General features: G+C 41.5%; 1 protein-coding gene across 4 annotated transcripts in view; it reads left to right on the top strand.

Moving 5' to 3' along the window:
- Positions 1 to 26,911, top strand: part of RAP1A (RAP1A, member of RAS oncogene family) — a 41,744-nt gene that overhangs the window by 401 nt on the left and 14,432 nt on the right. Inside the window, exons 1-4 of one of the 4 annotated variants that reach the window (XM_010578921.1) lie at positions 17,046 to 17,119; positions 18,922 to 18,991; positions 22,990 to 23,073; positions 26,767 to 26,835. In XM_010578921.1, coding sequence (XP_010577223.1) covers positions 23,017 to 23,073; positions 26,767 to 26,835 — 126 coding nt within the window. In that variant the 5' untranslated portion in view covers positions 17,046 to 17,119; positions 18,922 to 18,991; positions 22,990 to 23,016. Of the gene's footprint in view, positions 1 to 17,045; positions 17,120 to 18,921; positions 18,992 to 22,467; positions 22,490 to 22,989; positions 23,074 to 26,766; positions 26,836 to 26,911 lie in introns of those variants that run through there. The other 3 variants (XM_010578911.1, XM_010578938.1, XM_010578929.1) reach the window with 3 other exon arrangements.

The following is a 26,911-nucleotide window of genomic DNA, read 5'->3' as shown; positions in this document are numbered from 1 at the left end:
CCTTCGCCCGCCGCCCCGCTGCGCTGCCCGGACGGACGTCGGCGGGGTTTGGGCCGGAGGCAGGTGGGACCAGCCGGGCCAAGGCGACGGCTCCCTGTTCAAAGCGGGCGCCGAGCAGCCCCTCGCCAGCCGTGCGGAGCGGCAACGCGCCAGTCAACCCTCGTCCTCCGGGCCCAGGGACCCGTTGTCTCGGACCGCTTCAGCTCTGAAATGGTTTCTTGGGCTTCCTTCAGTCGCTTTAAAGAGAAACCGTTCTCCGTCTAGGGAAACTTTTGTGTTTAGATAACTTCTCGTTAACTGGCGTCTTTGCTGACGATACTTGAGCTGCGATACAGGTGGTTTTGGTGCCAGGGTTTCTGCGAAGCTTTCTCAGCGGGAGCGTTGGGGTTTGGACACGATGCATCCATACTGACCGACACAGAACTGGAATCGGCTCTTGGGCTTTGCTTTGCTCAGAACTTGGAAAGAGCTGCAAACAGGAAGGGCAAACCATGAAAGCTCTGGGTTTTTTCCTTTCAGTAGCTTAACGAGGGAGATGATATTTCTTAAAATAGTTGTTTGACTTGAAAATGCCTGCCTGCCTTCGGAGTATTATATCAGCGCTCTATAATTTCTGTTGCTTTTGTAATTCAGTCTGAGTAGTAGTATTGCTCCATGTGAAAAGAGGCACCAAATTATGCGAAGAGTTAAACTGAGGAAACTGGCTGTAGTTGAGAGCGGCTGTCTGCTGTGAAATATTTCACTGTTGTGATTTTTGTCGTTGCTTTTTCTTACTGAAACAGTACGTCATTAACTCTCATGGGTGCTAGCAGATCCCTCAGGTTCTGAAAGGGTTTTAATGTGGAAATTTGTGAGACTTTTGGGGGGTAATGGGTGATGCTATGGAGAAACAAAGTAGCGCGTTAGCAGTCAAAGGTCTGTGCCTTTAATGAGAAGTTTTCCAAAATGAGGCAATTTAAAGGGAAGTTTTAGATTAGATGGAGTACCCTTGCATTTGTGCTATCTGCAACTTTTTTAACTCACAGAAGCAATGTAGTTCACCCTGTCCCAAGTATGAAACGCTGTCTGATTATTCTGACATCATTATCACGTTACTATAGTGACTTCATTACGCTGGGAATACCATGTTCACATCCTGTTGCTATGGAAAAGATCAGTGTAATAAATAAAAACATTTAAAGTTCTGTTCATCATTGTGGCAGAAAAAATGCCATCAATTTATTGGCGTAGTTGCCTGAAGACCGACAACATACTCCAACAGAAGTTTTTAATGCCGAGTTAGAAACTGGGAAATTGTCACTTGCAGTTCTCAGCAGATTGTCCCTTCCTTCTCTCTGTTGTGCTGGATAGCAGAAGTTGTGAAATCCTAGTTTTGGAAATGAGAAGGAGAATACACATGTCATTCTTCAAGGTGGAGTCGACAGGAAGTGCTGTGCTCACATACACTGCTGCTAAAAATAATCTGTTTTCGTGCGCAGTATTTTCTATGCACCAGGAGGAGAGGGCTGTTTGTGTTCTGTCAGGCTAAGATCATCCACAGAAAAGTGAGCTGTACCTCTTACAAGCAGATAGTTCTTATGGCCTTTGTAAACAGGGGAGAGTATGTCCAGAAGGGTGTAAGTGGTCTGATCAAGGAACCACGTACGGTGCAAAACAAACCTTGATGGCATTTAGTAGGCCCAGGCGGTGCTGGCAGACCCAAGAGTTGTAATTCTGAAGACTCAAAGGAAGCTAAGCGCGGTGTCTCTCATCACGTGTCTTGGCTCTGGTGTGGCCGTTTTTAGGGTAAGTAGCTTTGCTGAAGATTTTGAGAGGACTACGTGCCAAATGGACTAAATTACTAGCACAGTGTAATTCCAGTGGCACGTTAATGCTTTTATTTGGAGACTGATGTTTATACAGTTTATCAAAACGGTTTATATTTGAAACTGTGAGCAGTAAATACACAGACTATTTGTGATACATTTCATGGCTCTTCATCCATCTGAGGACTGTTCCTAAAAAATTGAAATGTAATTAGATAGTAGTGGTGTAACATGTGTGCATACTCTTAACATAAAAGTTTTAATTGTATATTGACTCAGTCTTAGGCATAAACAATCCTAAACATTTGTTTGTACTATATATTGCAGTGTTTTTTCTTGTACCATGCGCATGGACAGCGTGCTCAGTGGCACTTTGAACTTGTACTTCGTATTTAGAGAACAGATTGCTTCTGTGCAACTCTATAGAGGCTTTTAAAAAACAAAATCATCTTAAAGAGGAATCCTAATATTCTGAGAACAGGAACATGTTTTCTGTTTAGACTAGAGAAAAGGAAGTGAATCTTTTGAACATACATAAAGTTCAAATCTTTATTCTTTATATTTGAAGTGTTTTTTACTTGTAGCTGTTTGAAATTCAGAATTCCCCTTGGTCTGGGGTTACTTTCAACCTTGCTGAAGTCAGTTCAGCAGAGCGCTGCTGGGCTTGGTCAGCTGGGTCTGGCTGTGGATCATGATCAAAACTTTTTCTTTTTTTTTAGGATAATATGGAAGACTTCTATTTTATCGCTTTCTTTTAACTTCTGATGAGGCAGATTAAAGTTAAACATCAAGTACTTCTGGTAGCTTTGTGTGTTGAATTCTGCAGAAGCAGATTCAAGAGAGACCTAACTTTTAGAACTTGGTCAAGTCCTGGGCTTGTGCTTGGTGGTTGTTGTGTGGGTTTTGGGGTTTTTTTTGGCCTTGATTTGAGGTGGGTTTTGTTTGGGTTTTGTTTGGTTGGGTTTTTTTAAGAGGAGATAGTGAGGATGGTGATTAGAGTACAGCCTGAATTCATTTTATGCTGAGCTCTGAAGTAGTTATTGATTTGCTTTTACTCTTTTATTTAACAGATAATAGGAAATTAAACAGAATTTTAATGAAAGCATGTTCTTAAAGGCGTCCTCATAAATCCCAGGATCAAGTTTTTACTTAGGCACTTGTGTTCACACTTTGCAAAAGCTTCTGATCCTGCAAACATGACACCTAATGGCCAAGATAAGTAAGGATGTTAGAAAGTTGGAAAGAAAAGTTAATCTTGCTGAGCTATCTTGTTTGATCCAGTCTGTCTTGTTCAGATGCTAAAACTTGTATAAGGTGTTTTGTTTTATTTGCCACAGTACTGAAGTCTGGTGGCAGGCAGGATTTGAGATTATTCGGGTTCCTAGACTGCTCTCTAGGTATAAATTAATGTCACCTCTCAAACAGGTTTCTCCTTGGATTGTATCCTAGCATTGTAAATATGGAGAGGATAAAGGAGGACCTAGCTTTTTGTTCACAAAGCACAGGTTGGAACAAGACTACGGCTGCGGTAGCTCATGGCTGTTATTCAGCAGACTGAAAATACAATATGCTTCCCGCTGCTAGTGTTGCAAATATAATCAAGTTCAGTATATTTCAGTTAATGGAAATGGTTAAATAGAGCATAAAGTCATGAAGATGAATTTATTTCAATCCTACATATACAAGTGGTAGATTGTATTAGTCAGTCCAAGAAGAGAGGCACTATTTTTATGGGTAAAACATTTCTCAGAATGGTTGACGACTATTTTTTTTTTTTTAAAGCCGTACAGGTAGAAGTAGTAGTAGGTTATTCATCCTCTGCAGTTGTACGGTAAGATTAGAGCTCTTAGGCAAGTCACAGATTTAACTCCTTTGCCTTCTCATTGTTGAATTTTTATTGTTGAGCATTCAAGAACACTTGGAAGCAAGAACCAAGTAGGAGTCTAACTGATCCAGTTTAGTGTCTCCAACACTAATATTAGAATGAAAAAAAAATAAAAATCTCTGTTGGTTAAATGAAGAACTGTTGAAATAATATACCAGAAGAGAAAGGTTTATAAGTGTGAAGAAGATATACTTTCATTAATAGCCTCTGAGTAAGAAGGACATAAAAAACTATTATCTAATGTAAAGTATCTGTGGCTACACTTTTTATATAAATATGTTCAAATAAAAACAACCTTTGATTAGCCTGCATACATACTTGCAAATTACGTGTTGAAAAAATAGTATCTAGCCATATGACATTAATTCTGTATTTCAGTGTTGCTTTTAGCTTTCTTCCCTAAATGTCCTACACCACCTGGGAAAGTTATTGCAGGAATGATAACTCTATTTCCATAATATTCTTTGATAGTCCAAACCAAATTTAGTTTAGATTTGTGTTTGAGACAAGTCTGTGTTCTAAGTGACTTGGCGTGAGGTTGTCATGCCCTTGATGACCGGTTCTGCTCCGAAGTGTCCCCTGCTCTGTTGTTTTACTGCCTGTATTTGTGCCCCTGCCTATGGGCTTCCAGAGAGGTCTCAGCTGTCAGAGGATGGAGCTGCCTCTGTTAGAAGTCAGCCTCTTTAGGGTTGGATCACTCAGGGACCAGAAAACAAATCATGGGTTTGAACTCCATAGTGTGATGTTACATAAACAGGGTGAAGTTTGGCCAGATGTTCCTCCTGAATGGTTCTCTGGAAAACAGTCCTGTATCATAAATAATAGAGATTCCTTGGATGCATCTAGGTTTTTTCCTTTCAGAATAGACCAGAATATTTCAGTTGGAAGGGATCTACAATGGTCATCTAGTCCAACTTTCTCCTTAAGGTTTCTTGAGTTACATGTAAACAAGCTCTCCAGAATGCATCATTTCTTTTGATTTATAAAATAGATAAGATTTTAAGAGTCAGTGCTGGTTTTCCTAGCCATACCTTTGAGTTTTTGAAAAATGCAAATTATATGCTTTTTAAGGTTGCCGTTTAGCTAGTGGACCTGGCATTAAACGCAGCATTTGTTCCAATACTGTAAGATTTGTAGGAGAAACTTGGTTATAGTATATAAAAAATGATGTTTTAGTTGTATTTCATGGAGTATCACCAGGTTTGAAAGCAACTATGAGATTCAATGGCTTTAATGTAAGCTCTAAGGCTCTAGCTGTGTGTGCTTTGAGTTGATCTGCTTTCACTCAGGTGTCAGAGCAGGCCATGAAAAAGCATCCTCCAAGGTCAGAGTGGACTTGCTGTGGGTGACGGTCCTGAGAGGGCAGAGTAGGTAGCTTAGGTTTCTGTAGATAGTGTCTTCCATGTGCAAAAAAAAAAAAAATAAATATTTTTCAAATTATATGTGGTATGATGTGTAAAGTAGATGTTTCATGCCTGTTAAGATCAGTTTACCTTGTAGTGTTAGAAGAAGCAAAGGAAACTGAGAGTGTTTGACAAAAGCTGTTTGTGGATAAGCAAGATAGGTTCTGAAACCTCCTGGTGTGAGTTTGGTTTTATCTCAACATCCATAGATGTGTCACCAAGTGACTGACCCTGCCTGTCTCTTGGAGCCTGCCATGGCAAGTGAAAGGCAACGCTGAACGCTGAAGGGACAAGACGCCATGGTGACAAGTGGCAGCAAAGGAAATTTCAGTTAAAGCAAGGATGGACTGTTCTGTGGGAGCAGTTAAGCACTGGAACAGGCTGCCCAGGACCTTTTGGAGGCTCTGTCATCGGAGATACACCGAAGACTGGGCAAGGTCTTGATTGACCTGGTCTGACTTTGAAGCTAGCCCTGTTTGGAGCAGGGAGTTGTAGCAGAGACCTTTGGCAATCCATTGCAAGCTGAATTACCCTCTGTTTCATTGCGTTTACATGGCACAGTTGTATTACCTGGTAGAATGGGTGAGATGCAGTTGGGAGCTCCAGTGGCCAGAGCTTCAGGCTGTGGTTTCATGGTCACTAAATGGAGTCACGCATTCCAGCATCCCCCTTGCTCTGATACTTACGCTCTTAGATGTTGAGGTAACTCAGGGAGCTTAGCTTCCTGAAAACTGAGCTAGTCCCAAAAATATATATGTAGTTTTCAGCCAGATCACTTCTTCCTCTGACTCATTGTGTGGTGGTGCAAGTACCACTGCTGATAGGGGGAAAGAGTTGCAGAGAGAAAAAGAAACTGCAGTTCCTGACTGCATCTGACCTAGGGCAGCATCCTTCTGTCGGTTTTGTGCTGGGACTGTGTTAGAGGTAACATGGTGGCTATGCGCTTTGCCTGTTGCATCTGGAAAGAACATGACCTGTGGCTTATTCTGGATGGTGGCTGAATAGGTGAATATTTGTTCTCTGTCCTCAGTGGTAACAGATTGTTATTTGCAAGGAATAGCCTGCATTTATGGGAGTTATATCAAGCTGCCTTTCTGTTGCAAGAAATTTAGGGTCTGCACTGCTTGTTTTTTAGTTGGCTTTGCTTGTTGTGTTGGTGACTGTTAAGACATCATCTGTGAATTGGTTTTACATGTCTGCTGGCTGACCGAAACCATTCGGAGCTAAATGGCTCACATTATTACCTTCCTGTTCTTTCCTGTGATAGTGACAATTCTGTTAATTAATGCCTATTTTCTGAGCTCCCTTCTGGAGAAAGGGGAGTGCAGGGGGAAGCTGTGTAGACACTAGTGACAGCAGAGCATCAGTCAGGACACAGCATGTACCTGCTCAGGTGTTGGTACCTGGTACCTACATTGAAGCACTTTGTTCTGGTGCTAGGCCTACTGATGCCACTTCACTACCAGGTTTGGTACAAAACAAGTTTTGATCTCCAGAGCTCTGAACGGGGCAGAAACTGGTTACTGAGAGATCACTTCTCCCCTTGCAAATACTGCAATAATTAAGGTTGTCTAAAGTAGTCCATTTAATGATATTAAAATGAAGAGTCTGTGGGAAGATGGGTGGTGTTCAAGGAGGAGGCACTGAGTGTTACATTCCTAATCAGAAATGGTGTGTTTAAACTTAAATTCCATTCATCTGCTGTGGGAAGATCCTTTGAGGTGTGCGTGGGAAGAAATGGGGCACCGGAAACCTTCCCTAATTTTGATCAGCAATCATTCTGGGTTTATAACTTTTATATTTGCAGCTTGCACTCACAGCAATGTAGTAGCCACTACATCTAGTTCAAGGTGAGATTTAAAACTGTGTTGTGTCTGTTTCTCTTGTGACAGTAGTCCACAGGGCATGGCAAAGGGCTCTTTCCTCACTGCGTCAGCTGGCTGAAGCAGGTAGAGTAGCTCTGCGTGCATCTGAATGTGGCCACATGAAGACAATGTTTTGATGTGTGTTACTGCCCCGTGCTGCAAGTGGTCCAGCAGGTACTGGGTGCCGGGTGTTGGGAAATACCTGCTATACCTGAACAGGCACTTCCTCAGTGCAGCTGTAGTTGCTTGACGTGAACCCAGGTGAAAGCGCATATTTAATTTTTTTGATTGAGAAATCCAGATGCTGACAAAAGCAGACCTTAGTATGTTTTGAAAACTGCTGTTTGTTTTCTTTTGATGAACAAAATCCTTTATCTGGGGGGAAAGTCTGACCCTCCACAGTGCTTTTGTAACAGGGAAGAAGCGGGTAATGCGGGACAAACAGCAAAAAAGGAAGCCTCAGGGCTGCTTACAGCCCACGGCTGCAGGTGGTTGGCTTAGCTTTCTCACCACCCTTTTCACTTTGTTTGACTGAAAATATGGGGAGCCAGGCAATAGCAGTCCCGTAGAGCAGGTGGCTTGAGTCATTATGGTTTGTTATTTATTTTGAATATTGATAAGATGGAAAGTATTTAAATCCATCTGGAGCACTGAAACAAGAGGTCTGGATATGTCCACAGCAGTGGTTATGTTATAGCTGAAACAGATCTTTATTAATCGCTTAAATGAGGCAGTCAAAAATACATGCTGCCCTGGTGCCTTCATACACTCATGTAAGAAGTAGGACGAGCACTTCTGTAATAGGCAATTGTCACCCTGTCAAAAGTTACTGGAAGAAAACTACTTTTTGAAAATGCACTGTGACTAGTAGCACACATCATGTTTGTCAATCGGTTACATTGCATAACTGCTGCTTGGTGGAGCATTACAGGAAAACAGACAGTTGCATTTCACTTGTGAGTGGCTAGAACTGCAACTTCAAGGCTGGCTGGAATGTTTGGGGTTTTTGTTGAAATATTTGTTGGATCCAACAGTATTGTGTTTTGGAGTGTTCTAATCCTGAAAAAATTTGAATTTGTCATATTTAAATTAGGGTATTGCGTGTGAACTCATAGCTATCAAATCTGCTCTTTAAAGATCTGAGCATCTGTGGCTGTAGCTGGTTGTGGCTGTAGTTGTGAGTGCTCTGTGCCTCTAGAAGTAAAATCACTATTAGTTTTTGTCCAAGTGAATAATCTGTGTGGGATTGGGCATCTCTCACGTTTTTAACACATCTGTTGGAAACAGACCCTTACTCTGGAAAGCACCGAGTATGTGGGAGGAGCAGTTCAGCTAGATGTATTGGTTGCAGTGCCTTTTATGTTGCTTTTTATGTAATGCTCTTTTTCTCTAATGCAAATAAACTTGAAGTTGTAGGGCGGGGCTGCTGAGAAGAGGAAAACTTTCATTACAGACAGCTGACATGCAGAATAATATCTTTTTATATGCCACCTACCACGTGATAGTTTAAAGTAAATCATAGTTCACTGGGTAAGGTTGTTTCTGGCGCAATTCTCCTTTTTGCATAAGTAGTCTCATTCCAGCACATCATGCTTTACCCTGAGATTTGATGTTAGTACTGTGCTGGGTAACGGTTAGTGGGTATCGGGCCTGAAGATCAGAAGTCTTGATGGATTTATGAAATAAATACAGGTGAAGATAAAATAAATTTAGCCAATTGTTGCTTTCTGCTTGGGATTATAACGCTAATTGTAGTTGAAAATAACATTAAGATTAAAGATACAGGCTGAAACTGTTCTGGACAGTCTTTCTCATAAAATATTCATGCATTTAGGGCTTTTAACTCATCAGATCACTTACAAAGTCATAGGGATTACAATATTATTATGGCTTTGTCTTGTTTCATGAATACACTGCATTGGCATATTGATCACTAGAATGCGCTCAAATTTAGAATAAAGCTTTTTCAGGAATCTCACTTAAAATGATCAAACAGATGTTTTAATGCTCCAGGGCATTTTCCTCAATGGTGTGATTCCAAGAAAGTGTGTCTTTTCCTTTATTCTGTAATTTCAGTACTTTGTAGCCTCTATCTGTTCAATGAACTGTTTAAACCCTCATCATAAATGGTATCGAGTACAAGTCAATTTAGCACTAAAGCAAGCTTGAGTGGGGCGGTAGGGTAGCTGAGCATGCCATTAGCAGGTGTCAGAAAAACTGAGTCATGTCTACAGAGCTGAGGGGCTGAAACTTCTTCTATTGTCCTTTTCGTGCCAAATTCATATTAACTGCACCTGTATGGGCAGAAGTTTAAAAAAGTTACTAAATATATTTTAAAAACAGTGGCAGTAGTGCCCATGCATTTGTATGGCTGATGTTGTATTTGTAGAGTTACTCTAGAAAAAGCAGTTGAATGGGAGTTTTATCTTTGATGGAAAGATGTCCTAACCAAAATGGAAAGCACAGAAATTGTGGATAATGGCAATTAACATTCAAATTGTGTGGTATGTTCTAAGGTCTTGCTCAGAGTGCAGAACTGACATGACTGTCTCCAGGCCATATGTTTAACAAATTTGCATACTAATATGGGAGATATTTTTTTTTTTTTCCTATTGCCTTACGTCTTATCATTTCAAAGACACATGAAAAAAAGACAACTTTTTTTTGTCGCTGTTCATGAGGCGGAAGGGAAGAGCTGGCTGATGCCAGTGGTGCTCATCTTGCTAGCTGCTGTAGGATGTGTCCTCCCTTCCTTGTGAGTTAAACATAGCGTCTCCTTCTGGGAGCAGGAGTCCAACTGCCCGCAGGGTTTTTTGTTGTTGTTTAAAGACAGCTGTATAATAATCTGTTTTGGTTGTAATCAAGCTTGACCTATAAATACTGAAACGGCTCATATAAAACTGATTTAAACTATCAGAGCTATTTCCTTTAGGGGTTAGTGTCACCTTTTGTTTTCCATAGAGGAAGTTCCAGGATGAATGGTCAAAGTAGTTTTGCCTGGCAGATTCAGGAGGATTTATAAACTTAGGAGAAGCCCCAGTGCAGAGGTCAGATCTGCCAGCAGTTCAGTTCTCAACCCTCCTGGCCTGAAAGTTCTCGCTGTGATACCCTTCAGGCTCCAACACTGAAGTGTTAATAACATTTTTGAATATTCTTTCAGTTCAAATCTTCACATAGAAGAAAATTTCCTTCTTGTTGTAAAAGAAAATTCAGTTTCCACCCCTTCTCTGCCCCCAGGTTCCAGGAAGTGGAATTAAGGGACTGAGCTAAATACTGAAGGATTAAGTACCATATTAAATAACTTCATTTCTTTATAAAAAGTAATGAAACTGTTACTTTTTCCTCTAAGTTAATTCTGTACATTAACTTACTGTTATTCAGGTTCCTATCAAGCCTTAAAATTTGCCATGAAAACATTTCAAGAGGTGCAGTTCTACTTTACAGTGCTAAAATACATCCATCATTAACTGTATTTAGGTACTCGTTACATGGATACTCATTGCTGTATGGGTTTTATTTAAACTGGTAAACAATGTAGTATTAATAAGTGGCCATATGGTAAGTGGGGCTTTTCATTCAAAAAATCATTGTTAGAACAGGCGTTTAATTAGCCACAGTTGCGTGGGAACGGTAGGTGTTTTGGTTGCTTGTGGCTGACGCATGCTAAACAGTAAAGTATTTTTAAGGCAGTGAAAATCTCTAGACTGCATATGCAGACCTGACCTTTAGATTGGTCTACATGGTCAAATCCAGTGTATACACGCAAACCGATTATTGCAGATTTGCCAGTAAGATTTAAAGAATCTTAATATTTTCTGGAATTTGTAAGTTAGCCCAGTGTCCTGAAAAGCTGGGCAGTGGTCCATGCTAACAGACAACGTGTTTTTAGAGGCTTAATATAAGTCTTAGAATTTATCACTGATGGGTAGAAATACATTTTAAACCTCTGCAGTTTTTTCAAAAAGTTTCAAAGGAACCTTAATCAGGAGGAAGCTTTATTGGTCTCTCCATCAAAGATTCGATGCCGGAGACCAAATAAGGACAAACTGGATTCCAGCCCCCAGCAGTGACCAGTGTCTGGTCACCATTACTGCAGAAAGAAAATAATTAAAGTGCAAGCTGAAATTGCAGTGACAATCTATCTACCTCATGTCACTTATTTACTCTAATTACATAAACCAGGAAGAACATAGTTAAGAACGTTGCCAAGCTACTATCAGCACAACGAATTATTCTTACCAAGTATAATGTAGTTGGTGCTTTGCTACGATTGGGCTTCTTAGAGTCTGTCTGGAATTTAATCTGTATTAAAAAAGGTCAGAACATTTTTTCCACTAAAGAAAATGGAGAAAAAAAACCCTTTATAGAACTTAAAAGTCAGTGGCAAGTTGTGGATGTGGTAGACAAGACATGGCAGAAGTCCCATAAACGGCTTCTATGTCTAATGTTTATGCCCTTTAACATTTACATGTTTTGCTGATGAGGAAGGGGGAAAGGAAGTATTTTTCTTTTCTTCTTCTGAAAGAGCTGTCAAGAACTCCTCTGAATTGTGTAAACCCCTCTGCTGAACACACTCAAGTAGCTCTAGATGAGAAGAGGAGAAATGGCTGAGTGTGACCATGGTGTTGCTTGGGAGGACCTCTGTTCTGCCGGCTGTCTGCCACACAGGCATTAGCTGTGTGATTCATCGCCATTCTGTTTCCATAATGTGGCCACACAATACTTTCTATTAAACTGTTTTATATATATAATTGAGAAAAGTCTGTTTTCTCCTAAATCTGCACAGTTTAGGCGGATGTCTTTTCTCCTGTTTGCAGATCAGTGCTCATTAGTATTAAATTTGCAGCAGCAGTGCTGCAGTCCGTTTGGAGGGGAGGCTGCCAATTACAGCGAGTGACGTAGCGTTTTGTTCTAATTTGGGGATGCAGTGTGTGTTGGTCTTTGAGTTTTGCTTCTGGCTTCCTTTCCCATGTCTTTGTCTGTCTGGCACACGTCCCTAGCAACTTTCTGCAAATGCAGACCAATAGGACAAAAAATAAATTAGCCGTTTCAGCATGGCAAGCTTTAGCTGCCCAAAGTACTTGTTCCTTGCCTGGAGTGCTTCTATAGCAAAGCAATTTAAAATGAGTAAGTAGGCAGTCACTTCCATAGAAGTTAATGTTATGGTATTTTAAAATTGCAAGTTCAGCGTGAAGCTGGCTGCAGAAAAGATTACAGACTGAGGAAGATCCATCTCGGTATATTTGTGCATAAGATCACTCTTTCAAGTTACAGAATTATCGCTGTTTTCAAAGAAGTTTGTTTCTCTGGCTTGTTTGTGTGTGCTGTAGTTAATTTGCTCAAAGCTCCAGTTCAGCACAACACTGAAGTCGGAAAGGACGACTCTGTTGCTAGAGGACTTTACTCTTAGCCCAGGCTTTTATGGCTTTGGCCCTGCATCAGTAACCTTCACAATACACCGCGGAAGATGTGAAATTATGCAGAAACTGGCTATTTGGATGTGGTTCAGAGGAGCACGCGGTCGGGACTTGAATTTTTGAGAATGGATGTGTGCACGATTTGAAGGCCGGTCTCTTGCCTTTTCCAGTCGAAAGCTTCAAATAACACCTCAGAACAATGTCGTTTTTCTCTTGTGTTCTCAAATACCTGTTTGCTTATTTGGCTTGAAACTAGCTTTATTTTTTGCATATGCTTCTCGCTGTGTTTTTTTGTTTTTATCTAGGACTTCAAAAACAACAAAAAAATGTATTTAGATTTAAATTACTGAATCATGGACAAGCTACGTTATAAAATGTTGCTGCCTTCTTGTTTGTAAATTTATGAATTACTGGTGAAAGTTCTCTTTTAGAAATGTTAGAATGTCACAATACTGAAATATTGTTACTCTTCGCTAATCACAGTGAATTCAGTTTATAGTTACTTTGTTAAAATGCTTTCTAGCACAGTAGTGGTTCAGAATTAGATTCAATTAAGTCTTATTGTAGGGAATTGGAACTCACTTATGAGTTGCTTCAGTTCTTTGGTGTACTTAGGCTTCCCCTGCCCCTGAGGAGTACGTGTGTTTCTGAATGTCTGAAGTACCTGTTTTCTAATGCTGAAGTTACCAAAGTATAAAGTAGGTGGATTAGGCAATGTAAATTCCTGCCTGGAACCAAAATGTTTTCCTTGCTTTGACAAGAAATAACTCAGGTTTTGGCCTGCATTGAATTTAGGAGAACAAAAGCTTATAAACCTAGAGGGACTGGATGTACACTGCAGAATGGATAATGCTCCACAGTTGGGTAGTGACTCATCCTGCAACATCATTATGCATACAGTTAGTTATACACTTGTTGCCTTGATTTGTATTTGATTTGATGCTGAAAGCAGTCAGTGGAAATGGTAACGTTTTTACCGGTAAAATTGTAAAATTGAGGGTGAGATTCTTGCCATAATGTATAAAAGATGTATGCTATTATATAATCTTAATATATAAAATACATTTACTTTTACTTTGGTGTCAGATACCACAGTGATAACGAGTAATAAAATAGAGGTAGACTCTGAAGATTGTGTGAATGGAAGTTTGTCAACTTATACTTGGAAGTTATGCTGAAGTTCTGCTTTCTGCTCAGTCTTGGTCTTTTTTTTGTCTTTTTTTTTTTCCCCTTCCCTCTCATTTTTCTGGTGTTGATGACCTCCAGGAAGGTGGAGGAGGTTTTCTGTGTACCCTAAAGACAGGGAGATTGACTGCCTTGGGGAAGGGACTTGGCAAGTGAGTCTATGGCAGTGATTTTTATTATTTAAGTAAACTCTGTGCTAACTAACAGGCTAAGTCTATGGTGGTGTTTGTCTTGCTAACTTTTAGGGGAGGTGTCTGTTAATTAATTGTGTGATTTGCAGACAAACACCCTTTCATTTGTGATCTGCCATCCCTCTTCCCGGCACGTTTCCGTAGCTCACATGTAACAATTGAGTAATTGTTGACAGCTTTGATTAATATTAGGGAAGTATTTAATGTGCTTTTGACTTCATTGAATAATTTAATATCTAAGAACATGGTGTATAACAAATTAAGGAGCAGATGGTGAGCGGAGCTGTCGTTCGGCAGTGCCGGAGCCGTGCGGCTGAACCGGCGCAGTACCGCTGGCAGTTTGCAGCTTAGGGTTTGGCAAATGCTGGTCCTCAGTGAAGCCAAGGGTAGAGCCCTGGGTCTTGTGCTTCCAGCCTTTGCTGCTGTATCATTCTTTCTGTTTGTTGTTTTTTTTTTTTTTTATTGTGGAGGGCATCTGTAAGTTTTAGTGTGATTTTGAGGAAAGTAAATCTTTCCTTTGCAGAAGGGCTGGATTTGAGTTTGTTTTGCAAACACGACTATGAGAAATGAAGGGATTTTGGTGGAGTATTGAGCAATGTTTAGTAGACACTTTAAAAAAAAAAAAATCCACCCCCTTTCATGGCCTAGTTTATAATAACTTAAAAAACTGGCATGAAGAACATTTACAAGTTCAAAATTAAACAGGTCTGTTTATAGTAGCCATGATTCTGTATTTAACTGCCAGGGTAAAAATAACCAAGACATGTGGCTGTAACGTCCCAAGAATCTGCCCCTCTCTCGGGGAAATGGGAAAGCGATGGCTGCTGGGGTAGCACAGCCAGCCCGAGATGGGAGGTGCTGGAGTTCACACAGACATCTGCGCGTTTCTCTCCCAAATCTGTAAAATGCTGACAGCACATTTCCCCTTGGAAATGTTAAATATTTTGGTTTCCGCATGTGAAAATCAGACCGCTAGAAAAAGGGAGGTGTGGGTGATGTGCAAGCCAGCACTCCAAAGAAGGTTATTCTCTCTTTTTTTTTTTTCTCTTTTTTTTTCCCCTCCCCTAAGGCTGGGTAAGTTGTGTTTGCTCCCTGCCCCTCTCTCCTCTATCCCAGGGACATCTTTCCCTATCTTCCTCTATCCCAGTGCATGTTTCTGGGGAACAGCAAGAAAGCAAAATACATGTCAGGCTAACACTGCACGTGGTTGCAGAAGCTGCACCTTGAGAGGCCATTTCATGTTGTCTCTAGGAACTGATGTTTGTGGTTTGGTGTGTTCTCATTCGGTGCCTTGCTTTTTTCTGTTCCTTTTCTCTCACGCTTTTTTAAACTAGGGCTGTGCGTTGTGCTTCTTGAGTGAAAATGCAGTCTGCATTGCTGAGTTGTCACCTGTCTTCAGTCCTGTAGCTGAGACTGTCAGTGCTTTCACTAAAATCCCTGTGTTTTCAGGTGTGTACAGATTGGATCCAAGCACATGCTTGCAGCAAGAGCTGCCTGAGTGAACTCTGCTTTGCTGTAGACTCACTTCCTATGATATTTGGAAAAATATTTGACAAGGATTATGACAGCTTCATTATCTGTTTATAAAACATTTTGATTTCTGTGGCTCCGAGGTGGCATGTGCCCGCAGCTCTGGAGTGTTGGATGCAGAGCTGCTAAAAAGAAATATTTTGAAAAAAAACCAAATTACTAGGTTTTCATTTAAACTTCCTATGGTTCTAGCATTAAAAGGGGAACAATTGCTTCTTTTATCCCTTGGAAGCTTTCAGAGATGCTCCTGGGAAGAGCAAGTAGCCACATAAAGCCAGACCGTCTCAGTGGGGCATGAAGGACCAGGGATGCTTTCCAAGGGCTTGTCTCGCTGTGCCCCCGCAGCGCAAGCATGTGTCCTGCCCTGCCTGCGGATTGGGAAATACCACCTTGCCTTACGCAGCTGAAGCCTGCGAGCGCGATGGGACCCTGCTGCCTGGGCTGTTAGTGAAAGGCAGTGGCTGCCCATCGACGTTCGGGATAAGGCTGCGCTTCCCGGGCTGCTGGCTCAGGAGTCGGTGAGCGCTGGTTTCCACCCTGGGCAGGGCTGGGGGAGCCAGAACTGGGGTTGGCAGGGAAAAGCAAAATATGAGGCTTCCTGCAATACAGCACTTGCTTGGCAGACTTACCTATGGATGTTGGTCTGATACTCCAGAAACAGAGAAACACAGAGCTGTAGGCTTTTAGTAGTGAGTAGAGACTTTGGTGTAGCTGGCGCTGAACGTATAAAAGGCTGAAGACAGAAGACCTTTTGCCTGTCATAGCAGCAGGGTGTAGCCATGGCTATGATTACTGTTTGAAGTATCACTGCTGCTGCTGCAGTTCAGTCTTGCTGAGCAAAGGATTGTGATACCACAAGTATTACAGTCTTTTAAAACACATGGATGAGGAGCCAGCAGGGTTACTGGGGCAGTGGGACAGTGGCTCTGGGACTTGTCCTGCTCTTGAGGACCGTCAGGATGCTGCATCCTCTGTCTGGGTGCACCTCCATGCTCTCCCCTCCACTCTTTTCTTTTTTCACAGCTTGTAGATGCTCTTCAAGTAGCGTCACACATGTGACGTCTGTGCTGCCCGGGCAGGGCTGGGAGGACGGCCTGTCCCCTCTGTCTCGCTGCAGCGTGGGGCTGCCTGGGTGGCCAGAGAAGAAAGCGGGGGCCGGGGCACGGCAGGGCTCGTGTGTGGGCTGGAGAGGTATGGGACAGGATGCTGGATTCGTTTCAGAGGGACCCTGATAGCATCAGTGCCTGATGCTTCTGTTTCCTGCGTGCAGTGATACGGTGCCTGGAACCGGTCTGCGGTGCAGCCTCCCCGCAGAGATCATGCTGCTCAGCTGCAGAGGTACAACGCAGTTGTACAGGCGTTGTGTGTTTCTTAAAGAAACCCGATGGATTCCATAAAAAACTTTACTTTGTAGGTGTTGCAACAGTCATTGGATTTTACTATGGCAATGCCGCTTGTGAGCGGTTAAGTGATGGTTTCTCCCCTCTAAAATCACTCAGGGTTGCTGGGCTGCTTTAAACATAGCTGGCTTTCTCCTGCTTTCTTGATAGTAGAAAGTACTAAGTTTTCATCTCCTAAAATGCATTGCAAACTTGATAGAACCTCAAATAGGGTTAGGCTGACCTCAGTTTGTCTTTTGTAAGTGAAATCTTCTGTAGGGTATATTAGGGAGAAAAAGTCCGCAGGAACATAGTGATTTGACTTAAGCAGCATCCGTCTCTCCTGCAGAAGAAAGTTGTCTTTTTGTTGTGGGAAAAACAAACTGCAGGAGAGAAGAAAGAACCTGGAGAGCATGGGAAGCTCCCGAGTGCTTGGAGGTCGTAGCAGCCAGCTTTCGGGTGAGGGTTTGATTAATCCCGTTTGTCAGAATGGATGGAGTCTGTTCATCTGTTAAAAAGTGGCTGCGTCTGTTTAAACCTACCTATCGGACATGTGCTCAGCGTGCAGTGGAAGCCCAGCCAGCACCCTCAGTGGCGTTTCCAGCCCCGCTTCAGCTGCCATGTAACGCCAGTGCCTGCCCAAAATGCCAACGCCTGCCCGAGCAGCTTCACTGCGGCAAGAGGGAGCTGCGGAGGAGCAGATGCCTCCCCCTCTGCCCTGCCTCTCCCTCGCCTCTCATACAGCCGTGGCCTTCTGACTCATTTAGTACTGACTCAGTTTTTAAATATCTTTGTTGATCTGTTATCTGTAGCTTGTTCTTCAGAAACACATTTCCCCGGGTTTCTGGAGTAATGCTTTCCCACGCTGGCGCAGGCGCGGCGTGCTGCAGGTGCAAAGTTGGTGGGGAGGGAGTTTCAAGTAAGTTGGAAGAAGGGATGTGGGAGCCCAGATCCTGTTGACTTTCAATAGGAGTTGAACTGTTCTTTAAAATTCCCCACCCCTGGGTTAGCTGAACAATGAACGGTCAGAAATCAAGGGAGGATGGCTGTCAGTGTATATTTGGGGATGAAATCCATGGTATCGAGGTAGAAGGCATTGCCAGAGAAAAGCAAAAAAGTGAGACTTTGGGAATATGTGTGAACTTCTTGCAAACACCAATCAATGCAATGTCATCAAGTAACAGGTACAAGGGATTGTGGATGGAAGTGGCAACTTTGCATAAATCCAGTAAAAATTGATGTAAAGAAAACAACAGACAAGCCATTTAGATAATGATTTGAAAACAGTGCATAAGAAGAGAGAAGTACTTCTGCCTGTGATGGCAATCTTTTCCTTCCATGTCTGTGGACTGTATGTTATAGCTTTCAAATCTGGGAGACAGAAATCAGGAACTTGAAATTTTCGTTAAGGAAAAAAAAAAAAGGGAAAAAACCCCCAAAACAGCAAGTAACCTGTGCTCCTAAATGAAATTTCAAGCCAATGCGGCAGCAGGGTGAGCAGCCCTTGCCTGAGCTGATGGGAGGCGAGGAGGACCAAGCCAGAGCGTGGTCCTGCGCTGCTGCAGCTCTTCTTCTGCCTGTGCGGGGGCCGGAGGTGTAGGAGCGTTTTGGCTTCATAGCTCAGCTGCGTCTGGCCCAGCCCGCCCCAAGCAGAGCGGTAGATATGCTGTGGGTCTTGGAAAATGAGACTCGTCAGCCGTGATTACTCTGTTTCCAGACTGAAGCTTTGTCATTGAACGTGAGATTGGATGGCTGAGCTGATGCTGCTCCAGGGGGAGCCAGAACTGGGGTTCTGGCTGCATAGCACAGGGACAAGTTTTACTTCTGGCTCCAAAAGCCAGTGCAGTCCTGTATGAAACAGAAATGCGAACTTTACAGTTGTGAGCTTACTTTTTCACTTTTTAACCTGAAAAAGTTCAATTTCCTGTTGACTTCCTATGGTTTACCTTAACTGCAAATCCAGTTGGTAAAGTGGTTTTTAATGACATAATCAAGTAGAAATTGTGTTTTGCTGTTGGATTCCACCCGGCCCCCCAAATTCTTTCACTGTCCTAGAGGCAAGGTTAAATTGTGCTGGAGTTCTTGTTTTTAAGTTAATTTGATGCAAGTATTCAGAATTTGCATAGAGCTCAATTGATAAAGCAAAGAGCAAGTTTTGTAACAGGCATGTTTTGGTTTGAAACCATAAAGAGAAGATTTGATGCTTGCATATACTGTCATTTGAAAAATGATTAATTCTGGTTTGGTTTTTTTTTTTTCAGTCCCTTATAGGGAGCCTAGAAAAACCTTCAGTAGGGCTGCTAACACTGATGAGAGATCTTTTATGCCAAGGTATGAGTTTTTCTAATGTTCTCAATATATTTCAAATAAAATTGCTAACTGTGAAAACGTTGGCAGTTGGGGAAATTTAAGAATTGATGAGTGTATAATGCATTGTTTAAAATATAAAGTTGCCTGAATCTTGTTTCCTGTAGCGGGGAAAAGAAACCCTGAAGTTTTGTGTTCTGTCTTTTCTGATGTCCTCTGCTATTGTACAAAATAAAAATCTATGACTACAGTCCACAGTTTTTCATTTAAGGCTGAGTCAAGAATGTGTCTGCTTTGATTTTTAAGTCTTTTGTTATCATCCTACTTAATGGAGATTGTGTCATCAGTTACGGCCAACGTTCCATCAAGTTATGCAAAGCCATCAGACCACGTGCTCTTACCACTGTCTTCCTCACACTGAGCAGCATATCTGCACCTCCTGCTACTCATAGCTCCATCAGTGTTTGGAGAAGGAAGGAGAAACTAATAAATACAAACTGCCTTCTTCAGATGTATAAATTTGTACTTAGGCATTTGCATTTCACAGGGTGCATGTCACATTTCAGGTTCGTGTGAAGTTCTTGCACCCACTCTCTTTCAGTGCTGTGTTCGCTTATCTTCTTTGTTTATGCTTCTTTCTCCCCGTCACCTGAATTATAAACTTCTTGATGAGCTGGTGAAACTTTTTAACCGGAGTGGCTAATTTTTGCATCAGATTTATCTCCTGAAGGGCCTTGGCTGTTCTCCCCACGCCACCCTCCCGGCAGCCTCTGCCTGGCTGCTTCTGCTGGTTGAGAAATACCCTGAAAGTTTTGCTGCTTTGTACCCTGATTCAGCCAGTCGGTTGCAACAGGGTGAAAGATGATTCGTGCCGTTAAGAGAGTGCGTGAGTGCTTGGCTGAATAAAGCAGGTGAGCGGGCGCTGGAAGCTGTGTTTCAGATTACAGCTTCATTTGCATTTGCGTCCATCTGCCGGTCCTTCTCAGAGATCCTTCTGCCACCCTGTCTGCGCTGCCTTTCATTTTTGTATATTAAAACAAACATCCTGCATCTCTTCTTTACCTCTCCATCTGTTCACAGGGTGTGGCCCTATACTCTTTCTTGAGGAAGGAGCTGGGCATCCTGGGGCTGATGCTGTGAATAGCTGAATATCCATTTCTGTCACTTGCCAGGCAGCGTTGGTGGCCGTAGCAGCAGAAAAGAGATGTTCCTCTTAAAGAATAAAGAAAAGAAGAGGTTAATCCTGAGGTGTCAGGTGTTTTGCAGTGCAGAAGCAGAGTTTGTTCATTATAGATGAAATCTGAACCCTACCAATTTATTACTCTGAATTTAAAGTGGCTGTACAGGTGCTGGGTAGGTTGGAGAGTCTGATACCGCGGGGACAAGAGAGCCTGCTGCTCAGGGCAGTGATGGGTTGATATGAAACGTGCTCCGTGCCCCACAGTAGTTCTGCCGTAGCTAGGTGGCTGTGTATGGGAAAAGGGAGCACGAGCAAGGAGGCATGCTCAGCTTTTGCTTTATCTTTTTGCACCACAGCATCCAGAACTAATGAGACTGGTTTCACAACATTTACGACAACACTAAAATTGGGTTTTTTACACTGCTTAGTGATCATATTCTTTTCTTGACTTGAACAAAACACTTACTGCCCGTAATTTCATTCCATTTTGAAACGTAGCCATTGCTTCACAGCATGCAACTTCACTACATAGAGCTCTGGGTGGAAATGAATGCTACTGTGTCTAACTGTATTTAGGTGGGCATAAACAGTTGCCAAATGAAAAGTTGGCTAGGATGCAGCATAGTAATTTCTTGAGCACTCTATTCATGTTGCATAAACAGATAACTTTAACATCCTTGTGAAAGAGCTACAAGATAATTAAGGCGTGTGGGGTTTTACAGTAATAAGGCTCATGCATTTCAGGATCTTGGTTTCCTGTTGCACCTGAAAAAAAAAATCAGCAAATACTGTAGAGAAGAAATGAGAAGTAAGTCTTGTACTGCTCCCAGCTGAAACTTTCCCACAAGTATTTTTACTATAAATAAGAAGTGAAAGAGTTCACAGCTAAATTTAACCCTTAGCTTGATTGCTTTCCGGGTTTTCTTAGGTTGAACAGACTGTGGAACTGTAGGAAGGTAAAACTGGATCAATAAGTTGCATTTATACTTTATGAAAAATGCATCACCTTTTAATTTCTAAGGATTATCAAGGGGAAAACCATTGCTAATTGGAATTCCTCTCTCCTTCCCATCCAAAATCATGATTTTTGAAAGAAAGGAAGTGAATGTTACTTCTTGGGGAAATTTTCAAGCAGAAGAGCTTACAGCTGCCAGAATTTTAACCAAAAATGTTGTCAATGTACTAGAGTGCATAGACATTGCTTGTTCTGCTTTTAGATATTCAAAGTTACTGTTCTGGAAAATCCCTTTCAGTTTGACTTAATTTCACAATTTCTATGGAGTTAAGCAACTGCAGCTCACGTAGACTTCAAGAGTTGAAGAAAAACCACCCCAAGGTGCTTAAAACTATGGGCTGCTGCTGATAGCTTCAGCTTTATTCCCTCTGTAAGGCTTGGGTGAGGGAAGGGAGCTTGGCTACATGACTGCAGAGAGCTTCAGTGCATACAGGCAAGCCCTGTATTTCTGTTCTTCTGACTTAAAAATTAGCTTAAAGTTGTGCTAAACCAACTGCAGAATTTGTATGCCTCTCTCCAGCTGCATGCAGGATTTTTAAATTTTTGTTAAAGCTGTACTTGTCACGTTTAGACCATAAAACATACTGTGGTTGAGGGCTGAGGGTTAAAAGTAGGATGTTTGGGCAGGGTCTCCAGCTGCCAGTCCCGATGCAGCTCCGGTGGGGACTGGCTATGGGTGTGCGGCAGCATGTGGGTTTCCTCTTGACTCTCTGTTTTACAGCTTTCCCTTGGGAGTTTAAATGATAGAAAAAAACCTGTCCTGATTTAATGATTATATAAACTTGAGACACAGATTGTCAGGGAGTTGTCCACAGTTGCAAAGCTAAAAATACGATCCCTGTTCTTTGCAGACTGTTGTTAACGGTAGTCGACAAGGTGATACATTTCTCTATCAAACTACTTGGAATCCATTTTTATTTTTAAAGCAATCCTTAAACTGTAGCCAGTGAACCCATAAATCCTGCGGCAGCATTAGTTTGAAATGCCTTTGAGAAACGCAGCTTGCCCAGTCCTATAGCACTTGTGTTTCTGAAGCCTTACTTGGGAAGAAAGTGCTATCTTGCTGGGGGAAGAGGCGGAAGATAATTAGGTGCTGAGGTCATTGTTTGCTTGAGCACTGTTGATAGGGACAGCCCAGCCTGGCTTATAACGTAAACATAGTGTAAAATGTTTATCACCAGCTTTGTCATTTGCCTTATTTGTCAGGGATTCTCTATGAGAATGAGAAGTTTTCTGGTGCTGCTTAGTGAGTGGAGGGAGTTGCAAGATTTCCATAAAAAGGCAGAGTCCTTGCTTGGGCAAGCAGAGAGGTTCTGCCTTGGCAGCTGTAAGTTAGGCCTGACCTTTTCCAGAGGGAAAATACTGACCTAAATCCTTCCCTGCTGGGGGTGGGTGGGAGAAGTAAACCTCTCTACTTGCATCTTTCTAATCTAATTTTCTTGTCAGGTACTCATTGTTTTACGCTATAAACCACGGAGAATGCAGAGGACAGGCAGCGAGAGCTTGTGCTGCCCAGTGCCGCTGGGAGCAGGCGCATGTGGCTGCGCCGTGTTTGTACCATGGTGTATTATTCATTCTCTTCCTCTCTGAGCACCGGCAGACTAATAGGTCTGGCTTTGGGCATCTCATATAAACTGGGGCTGTTGGAGCAGCCATCTAAATTTGAGTGCCCAGGTGGAAAAATAAAAACCGTAGCTGTTACCAAACAGATTTTTGTTCTCGGGAGTGTTTGGAGAAGGGGAGTGTGTTGCTACTTTCAAAAGACAGTGTCATAAATTTGTATGTGCAGGTATGCTTTTAACTGTTGGCTTTTTTCCTGCTTTCCAGATTGTCGCTATTTGAACAGACCACACCATGCGTGAATACAAGCTAGTGGTCCTTGGTTCAGGAGGTGTGGGGAAGTCCGCTTTGGTGAGTTTCGGGAAGCAGTTCTGAAACTGAATCACAAACTTCAAAGCTGGCCTATCTTATTGCAGATGATGCTCATTAAATGCAGTGGGATGTTTGTATTACTTTTAACACGCATAGTGACTTCCACGTAGCCACTGTTACACTGCTGAAATATCTGTGAATTTGTGTCATGGTTTTGGAGAAGCAACAGGCGATTAATCGCTGTTATAATAGCATTTTATTTCTGCTTGGCACATGGGTGTAGTATTGTAAATGACTGAATGTCTGTATCTAAGTATGAAAAGCCTAACCTACACTGGAACAGTGCATGAAGTCTTGCCTTGCATGGCAGTGAATCAGTGATGGCTGCAGCTTTGCATGCCTTGAAGGCTGTGTGTTTTCCATCCTGGATAGAACCCAAATGGGCAGCCTGGACTGGAAACACAGGACAGAAAGAGAAGTCACCTCCAGCGTATGCACTGCAGAAGGATAAGCAGACTGATGACACTTTGCACTCCTTAAGTACTTGTGTTGTTTCTAATAAGAGGTTTACATAGCAGAGTTGATAGTAAAGCATTTTAAGAGAGATTTCTGTCACCTGTTTATCACAAATCAGTCAAGCAGCTCACTCCAACAAGAAAGGCAAAGAACTGGTCAAGTGTAAAGTTATCTAAAACAAGGAACTATACAGTGTACCTTTTCACAGAAGATGATAATAGCTGACCAGCCATTCATGTCGTAGACCTGCTTCTTGTGCTGTTGTTTATTCTGCTGAAATGGGCTGCTAATAATGTTGGTAAATCACCTGCAGAATCCAGATGAACAGGAGGAAACATTATTCAATTATGCATCAAATCTGATGTATTCTTTCAGAGATCCCATCCTAACCTTTACAAGATGTAGGTGTCAAATTTCTTTGATGCAGTCTGTTCTTCCACAGCAACTTAAGCAATCTGTATTACTTTTTCCACCAGCATCCCCTTGATTATCTTCCTTTTGTTACATAACGTTGAAAGACCACTAGGTAAAATAGGGCACTTATTAATACGCTGTACATAAAAACTACTCAGTGTCTGACATACTTGGATTTCCTTATTTGTAATGTGAAGTCTGAGTCAGCATCCATCACTGGCCTTTTTAAAAGCCGAAATGCAAATACCTAGTCCGGTAAACAAAAGTTAAATTCTTTTTGACAGTCTAGGTTCTAAGTAAGCATATATTGTAATTCATATGCAACATTGATCCATTATGCTTATAACAGGATGCAATAAGTGCCAATTAGCAGCTAAGAGTGAATAATATTTAGCTTTCAAGATGACTCTACTTATTTACAAGCATTAGCAAGGAGAGGTTACAAGGTGGGATTTAAAATAATGTGGAGGTCACTTTAAAATGTCTTTCTTTGAACTGGATAAACTAAACTGTCTAACAAAGAGGCTGGTGTTTGTTTTCAGTTCTGTGTTTTTACAGTCTTGAGTGTAGATTACAATACGGTGTTGTTTCACTGCAAATCCTCCTTATTGTTTTAACTCTTCTGTGCCGATATGATGGCGATTGTGCCTTGTGGTAACAATGACTGGATAGCAGAAAAACCTTCACAGTTATTAAGGCACAGTTATTTTGCAACTTCTTTGTTTTCTGTACAGTAGTTTTCTCCCCATTTCTAATGAGGGCAAAAATCTTCTGGAGTGTCAGTGGGTAGGCAGTGTTATGAAGAGCATCCAGTTGTGGATAGTCCTATATAAACTGGAAACCAAAGTTGGGATGCACCACCCTCAAACCAAGGGAAAGTTATAAAAGTCTTAGATCCACACATAACCTGAAAACAACCTCAGATTTGTATCTTCTCCTTTGGCCTCTCTTTCCTCCTATAGTCAATAAAAGTACAGTACATCAGAGATTAAGAATATTACATAGTAAGATAGGTTATGAATGAAGTTGAATATAATCATAATTATGATAGTGTGTAACTGGTGTCTGTGTGAACACACAAGCACCAGCTGAAATAACAAAAGTTAGAACAGTGATTTATTAGAAATAAAACAATTTGAGAAGAGAATACATGGGTTCAGTTAATTTTCTTTCAGAGCAGTACTGTATTTGCAGATATAAAATAAGACTGTGAGTGTTATAGTAGAAAGATGAAATGTTGTGAGTGGTTTGTCAGATTCTCGCGCTGACGGCTGGTTCACAAACACAGTTCCTAGAATAGAGCAGTACAGATGTGACCGACTTCAGTGCTCAAATGCTAGCCTCCTAGCAAATAGCAGCCTTCTTTGGACCCTCTTTGATTAGCAGCTGTGCTGAGAATGCTAAAATGTAATCAGTAACCTACAATTCTTATTGTTAGTTTCCATTGCTGGTATAACACTGTAATCCATGTTAATAGTGGTATCTTATAATGATTTTGCTGAGATCTGTTATCTGAAAGGAAGACTGGGACAACCATTCAGTGTGACAAAATATTGGAGAAGCAAAGGCTTTGATTGTTAAGAGTGTAAAATAGGTTTATTTAGTGATACCGGATGATTTTTAAATGAGGTAGTACTAGAAATCTTTTCTTCTTATGTTAAAAGAAAGCAAACCATGAGGTACTGCTCAGTTTCCAGCATACAGTGAGATGTTCTGCATGTATCTGGCTTATGCCACTCTCTGAAAGCTTGCAAGTACTTGTATGACAAATGTGAACCCTCTTGCAGAAAAATCTCAGCCTTCTGTCCAGATAAAATACAGCTTCTCAAAACAGGTAGTGATTTTGAAGAATTTGTGTTAAAAAAATTGTGGCAAGTTCAGTTGGCAAAAGATAGATAGTTGGTATGTGTGTTCATTTTTAAAAAGACAAAATTAAGTCCTGGGGTCTTGGTGCTTAGTTTTACAAAGAAACACCACCTTGTTTTACAAACATCAACCAATCCTCCGGACACTCCTTTGCTGCATTAGTACATTATTGTAGGTAAGAGCCTGGGGACATGGGGCAAAAAGGAAAAGCAAGCTTTGCCTTGCAGAGGACAAGTAAAGCTGCGGACTCACAGGAGCCAAAGCACACCATGTACAGAACTGGGATGTCCAGAGATGGGCCGCATCCGAATGACAACTTGATGGGAAATGTTTAGAGTAGATTTGCTTTGAATAATTATATAGGGGAAGAAAGACTTCCTCTTCGAAATGAATGATGTCTCCTTCTTTAATGGTTTAATACAAATTGAGTATCTGGAGACACTCCAGATTTAACTTGCTGCTCTGAAACATGTCTGTGCTCTGGGCATGTAATCCAGAGTAGCTCCACTACTCTAATACGATTTGAATTGAAACGTGGATTTTCCACAATGTACTCTTCCACAGCATACAGATTGCCGGTTCTTCTGATTACATTTCAAGTCTTCCATATTTGGTCATTTTTATTCTTCTAAAGTCACAGGCATTTTTGAGGATATCACCTTTTATGAAAAAAGCAAGCAAGCAAACAGTTTACATTTCAAAACAGTTTTGAAAACATGCTTGAATAAAGTGATTCTTAATACAACAGAAAGTACACAAATTTTATTTTGAAGAATTGAAAATTTATATGTCTTTTTCTCTGCTCCTCACTATTGAATTTTAACAGCAGCGTTGAGTAGTTTTTGTTTTGTTACTTTTTCATAAAGTGCTTCTTGGTAAATGTTACTGGTCATGTTCATTTCACTTTATTTTTTTTCTTCTTTTCTTTCTCCACAGACTGTACAGTTCGTTCAGGGAATTTTTGTTGAAAAATATGACCCAACAATAGAAGATTCATACAGAAAGGTAAAATAACATCATTTTTATTTCTTTCAAGTCTCAAAGAGCTTGCTTCTTTTTAATAATGCAACAAAAGCTTACA

Source organism: Haliaeetus leucocephalus, unplaced genomic scaffold (assembly GCF_000737465.1).
Source record: "Haliaeetus leucocephalus isolate CR32 unplaced genomic scaffold, Haliaeetus_leucocephalus-4.0 Scaffold68, whole genome shotgun sequence".
NCBI classification, from domain to species: domain Eukaryota; kingdom Metazoa; phylum Chordata; class Aves; order Accipitriformes; family Accipitridae; genus Haliaeetus; species Haliaeetus leucocephalus.
This window is presented reverse-complemented; position numbering and strand designations above follow the sequence as displayed.